Source organism: Teleopsis dalmanni, chromosome X (genome assembly GCF_002237135.1).
Source record: "Teleopsis dalmanni isolate 2A chromosome X, ASM223713v2, whole genome shotgun sequence".
Classification (NCBI taxonomy): domain Eukaryota; kingdom Metazoa; phylum Arthropoda; class Insecta; order Diptera; family Diopsidae; genus Teleopsis; species Teleopsis dalmanni.
The window spans coordinates 32,540,616-32,546,995 of record NC_051848.1 but is presented as its reverse complement, the minus strand read 5'-3'; the positions used below and the strand labels follow the sequence as shown (position 1 = coordinate 32,546,995).

Sequence of the window (6,380 nt, the reverse complement as noted above, 5' to 3'; positions counted from 1 at the left end):
TATAAATTATAAATCTTTTAAATTTCTGTTACGAACTTTACTAACTTTATTAACTCTGTTACCTACTAACAATTGTGGTGACTGTTTTTTTTTAACTTTACCAATCAGCTACATTTAGTTTTGGGTTTTACATTTAAGTGAATGGGTTCTTTACCTTATATATCTAACAAATAAATGATATTAACATACATCAGTTCACCTTTTGGAATAAGAATTTAAATCTAACATTACAACACTGTGGATTACCAATCACTATAAATCAGTTGCGAGATCCAAGAACGGTCGGGTCTACTTTCCGGAGCTACTCGTCGACATCGATGATCAACACCTTGCAAAAGGGGCTACAGAAGCAAGTTCCAACAGGCTACAACAACAATCACTATACTTACGATTTTGAATCAGTATGGAAAACACATCGATATGGAGTAAGTAAAATTAATAAGTAGTAAATACAGAAGAGTAGATTTAATTAAAATTTAAATCTACAAAAATTTCGGTATAATAAAAAACTTAATTTCAATATATAAGCAAATCCAAACTACGAGTATTATTATATCATTCATTTGAAATCAAAATTATATTATAATATTTAACAATATAAGTAAATATAGTATGAACTTTTTTACTTTATTCTAACATTAATCCTAAATAATAATGTATATGATATTATCTTAACACTATGTAATGATATAGACAAGAAATTCGTTTATATAAATTCACTACAAGCACTTTTATTCTCTTATTAAATTCACTCGATTTGGCTTAGTGGGCTTTAAAATTTAAACCATTAAATGGCTTAACGTGGATATACCATTAAAACATAAAATGTTCACAACTATTGTTTACAATTACTTCAAATTACATTTAACAAACAGACAGAGAGACACAGAGACACAACATTTAAAAAAACGGCAATGGTAATTATATTAAGTTAATTTGATTTGATATTTAATTTAGTGAATTTTATGTTTATTCCTCATCTCAATAGCCTTATGTTCTGGAGCCCAAATTTTTAGATTCAAATACTCTCCAAACAAATAGCAAAGCACACTAAAACCAACCATTGAGCTTAACAAAATTATGCGCATTGGCCAGTTAATTACTTCCAGTAAAGGATAAACCCACTCACCGGAGAAGAAACGTACAATATGCATCCATATTATGTATAAAAGCATAAATATAACAGTGCCGCTAATACCAGCAAAACGACTTGGATATTGCCGGAAACAGGTGAAGACATCCAAAATAGCCAACATTGATACATTTGTATGTACTATATGATTTAACCAACTGTAAGTAATATAAAATTATTAATTTCAAAGTAAATATAATATGTTAGTAGTGCACATTCTTATATCTATTGTATATTTTTTATTTTTATAATTTCATATCATATACCGTGTTGTTTATATATCACCCAAGAAGAGATAATGTCTTGAATTGAATTTTACTTATACAAAGTGTTTTCAAAATTATATGCTATGATTTGTTATTTAGATTTATGGAACGATTTCCCCCTCCCCCATCCCATAATCCCCTTAACTCTAACCCCACACCTCCACTTCCCTACCCATGTATTCGTCTTGTAATCCTTACGTGTTATGTGCTTTTCAGATCCCGGTGGACTACAACAACAACATGAAACGACTTTAAACGTTCATGTGATAGCCGTTTTTAGTAAAGACGGCTATTATGAACCACTTTCCACAACACTATATGGTATATCGACATACTTCAGTTTTAAAAATATCAGAATTGAAAGTGGAATAGTTTTCTTACAAACACCAACGGTTCTAAAAGCCAGTCGTCGAGTTTGACGATCAGGTGCCGTTCACCATTCCCAAAACGAACTGCAACAGCATATCTCCGCGGGTTACCACACAACAACAACAACTTGTTGCTATCATTTATTTGTACGTAGATGTAAAATTTGACTCTAGTTGGAATGTTTAATTTTTCTTAATATAATAAATCCCAAAACGTTGAAGCTTTTAACTTTATTATCTCTTATCTTATTATATCCACATAATACCACATAATATATCCACATAATACTGTGGAGAAAATATTTCTTCAAATATTCCAGACTATTTTCTTTATTTCTTCCAGACTAAGGACTGGATTGTATTCATATGCAAACTAGATAACGACCTAGGAAACGACTATATGGGTGCCAACCCTATTCTTCGCTTAGAATTTGGGTTCATATTTACAAAAGAAATAGGACATAACCTCCAGAATCTGCCTTTGAGTAGAATGCGGCGGCAGTCATTGTTTAATAAAATTGGTGAGCTTAAGTATTTTTGATACAAAAACTATTTAATAAATTGGTGATAACCGCACTTAATAAGTTCAAAAATTTATTTTTATTATTTTATTTATAATTTGGCAATATTTAAAATACGATTATCTTAAGATTATTTTCCTGATATGTGGCTTTTAATTTTGTAGAATTTGCAAAAATTGGAATAAGAGAAGTTGCGTTGATTGCCAAAAAAAATGTCTTAACAATTAATACGAAAATTCTATACCATCATATGAAATGATTCAATAGTGATGCATCGAGTCTGGTTGGGGTCATAAAAGTACCACTGTATACATACTGTATACATACTGTATACATACTGTATACATACTGTATACATACTGTATACATACTGTATACATACTGTATACATACTGTATACATACTGTATACATACTGTATACATACTGTATACATACTGTATACATACGCCTATATGATATATCAAATTCTCATAATTTATGGGTGTACGAGTACATACACATTGTATAGTTGGTACTCAGTAGTTTATTTTGTAACCACTTCTTACATTAATTATTGAGTACCATTGCAACAACTACAAAGAAAACAAACTGTAGATTCTGTGAAGAGAATGAGGAGTCGAATGAGAGAATGAGTGTGCTGTTAGAATGCTCTGCGCTAATGCACATATGGAATGGGGTCTTGGGAATGCAAGAGGTAATAAAACTCTGTTAAGTAGGTTCTATACTACTTTTTATTGACGCAACAGAGCTTAGAGACCTACTCTAAACCCAGAAGAGGTACACAATAGGCTCGACGGTCACAGTGTCACATCCCATAACAATAATAATAGTAATAATAATATTATATCACTAAGAACTTATTTATGTTATGAATTTTTAAATAAAAAAGTCGCAAGTCAATAGTAAAAATTGTGCACTATTCATTTTTGTAAAATATGTAAATACTTACGCAGGGAATATTGCATCCAATTCCGCTGGAAATATAAGCTCGCGGTCATATGCGTATATTATCCAAAATGTTATACTAACATTGTGTGCCACAGGAAAAGCCCAAGCTGCAAACATGTAGTCTTTAATTTTACGCAATATTGGCATGGGTTCTGGATTAACAGCATTTGTGCCAAACATGTCGTTCACCAGTGCCAAAAAGTGATATATGGCTTGTAATATCTAAAGAGTAACGAAATAAAAACAAAAAAAAAAAAAAACTGTTGGTGCATTTGTAATTAAGCTTAGTTTGAACTTACTACATCTAAGAAGGTGAGGTATTTAAATTTGCCACCCCATCGGGTTTTTAATTCTTCCTCCTCCTTTAATTGCGGCCAGTTCACATTAAACCAATGAAAATATATACCATAAATAAACTGTGCAGTTCCTAGTACATGTATCAACACTCGGAGATATTTGAAAACACCTTGAGTGTAGGCCGAATTGCTATTAGCTAATTGTTGCTCAGCTATCTCAATTGGTGGAGGAGGAGGCGGTGGACGTGGAGCCTTAATGCGTTTTCTCTTAGTTCTTGCCATTCTTTTCAACAAGCGAGCGATATTTTTATTTTATTACTGTAACAAGCGATTAAAAACAATTAAATAATGTGTAATTGTGATTTTTAAAAATTCTTTACCAATTTGCAATTATACACAAATCTGTACAACTGAAGAAATCGTACGAAGCAAATCCCACCAAAGTGTCTATACGAAAACACGACGTGTGCCGGCGCGATAAACAACCAAAAACTTGTCAGCTGTTTTTTGTTTAAAGCTTTTAAGCTTTTTTCATGCTTTATTTCAACAAAACCAGGGATGAGCAACACAATAATAACTTAACTTAAAAATATAATATAACAATGTGTACTTGTGATATATAATAAAAATTGTGTGAATATTTGGCTCAATATAAATTTACTTATTTAGGCCGTGTGCGAGTTCGAGTAAATTGAGGTAAAGTAAATTGAAATTTTCTAGGGATATTTTGCACTATACTTATGTAAATATTTATTTATTTATTTATTGCACTTATATATTTTTTTTGGTTAAAAGTTTTTAAATTTATTTATTGAACATCTTACAATAGTTTCACAATGGTATTACCTAATTTTTATCTAATTCACCCTACTTGAAATTCTGGTAAATACCAACATTTGCTGCCATACCGACATAATTTACTATTTCCTTCAATTTACCATCAATTTACTCGAACGCGCACAAGGCCTAACAATCTAAATTTAAATATTTGACCCAATCGAAGGTTTTTAAAATAATTTAACGTTTTTGTAATTGTGTTATGGAGTTTTTAATTTGTAAATCTGGGGCATTTTTTTAATTGAGATTCACTTTTATTGCAATTTTCATTTTCGTTTGTTAAATCTATATAAATCTCGACATTGATGTATAACACTCAAAATGAATTTATAACATTTTAGATATTTTGCCAGAGTAACAAGATTACCCTGAAATTAACAGCTGTTTTATTTGTTTCGACAGATAAAAAAGTGTGATTTGTTTCCACATGTGCCCAATTTGATTGTTTATGTATTTAACATTCGTTTTGACAAAAGGTATAAAATCAAAATAATAGCATAACATTATATAATAGCATAATGTTATAATAGCATAATAATAATAATAATAATAATAGATGACTGTTGTGTGCAACTATACAGAAAAAATGTTAGTGTGAACATTATTTAATTCAATAATAATATTATAGAGTAAAATCGAAATTGAATACAGATTTACCAATCGATAACGCCAAATCATATAAAAAAGCTGTTGATTTTATGCTAATTTTGCTACTCTAGAAAAATAAGTAGTTTTAAATTAATCTCGAGTATTATACATTTCACTCGAGATTTATCAATCGAAAATGAAGATTGCACTAAAAGTTAACCTTTATTAAAAAATGTAACCCAAGATTTACAATTTGAAAACACAATTCGAGACTTTATAACTGAAATGTACTATAATTTATCATTACCAGAAACAACGTACATACTATATAAAAAATATAGTTTTAGTTATCGTACTTTTCCCATGTATGGGAAATATACATTTACCAATTATAACTACAAGAAAACTCCAAAGGTCAAAATACTTTGACAAGACATGAAATATTCTTAATTGCTGACAATTATACGTGGAGGCATAAGCAGTATAAACTAGCAGTAGAAGAAGAAACAAAATAATTTTTATTTCAATTTTTTTATTTAAATAATTACTTAAATTATGTAAGTTAAATCAATGCAATATTATCGTTATTTTCAAACATATTCCTCTCTTAATTTCTTAAGTAGTATTTTTGACAGTACAAAGTGCAAGTCCGTTTTAGTTCAAAAACATTTAGTATCATCATCTCACTCATACGTCAATGGCATTGCGAGTAGCACAGTTAATATTTATCAATTCAAATAAAATTATTAAAAAATCGTTGTACAAGTTTTAGAATATTGATGATTCCAATTTCATGGAAGCCATAGAAACAATATTCTTTGTTGAAAACTCTTCAAAATACTCTTAAATGTTATGTTGTATATCGACAAGTCCGCTTATGGGTCTATCCATATATCCAAAAGTTTTTCTGACAACCAAAATAAGCAACATCTTATTTTCTTTTTAGTTGATCATGCCATTAGGCAAGTAATCAATTTAGTTATAAGAGTAATATAGAACTATAATCAATATATATTTAATAAAATCGAAGCCCAATACACATCATCAGATGCCAATGTTCGAGATAAAGCAATAAAACCTAAAAAGTAGTTAATGTAGAACTCGAAGATCATGTTCAAATAGGAGATTAATTAACTGTTTTTTATTTTATATATGCTCGTTTTAAACTCTTTACAAGCAATTATATCTGTAAATATAGAGATAGTAAAGTAACAATTAAGTAACCTCATGAATATTATTCTTAAGACTTCTAAGCGAATGTTGTGACACACTACAGCAACTCTCAAGCCAAAAACATATAATATTTTATATTGAAATTGCTGGTAATGATATTGAGGATAATATAGCAAGATCCGAGCCAACCATGCAGTTCTAGGTACCGGTGACAAGTGGAACTGGTAATATAAGGATACATCTTAACAT

General features: G+C 29.7%; 1 protein-coding gene across 2 annotated transcripts; it reads right to left on the bottom strand.

The window, feature by feature from the left end:
* Window positions 1–694: 694 nt before the first annotated feature.
* On the bottom strand, window positions 695–4,006 carry LOC119661896 (androgen-induced gene 1 protein). 2 transcript variants are annotated; one of them, XM_038071401.1, is made up of 4 exons: window positions 3,914–4,006; window positions 3,537–3,851; window positions 3,239–3,459; window positions 695–1,290 (listed from the first exon to the last, which is right to left on the bottom strand). In XM_038071401.1, exons 2-4 carry the CDS (start codon window positions 3,813–3,815, stop codon window positions 954–956), a joined length of 837 nt encoding a protein of 278 aa, XP_037927329.1. In that variant the 5' UTR covers window positions 3,816–3,851; window positions 3,914–4,006; the 3' UTR covers window positions 695–953. The 2 variants fall into 2 exon arrangements, with proteins under 2 accessions (XP_037927329.1, XP_037927330.1); XM_038071402.1 differs by having other exon boundaries at window positions 3,540–3,851.
* Between the last annotated feature and the right edge of the window lie 2,374 nt (window positions 4,007–6,380).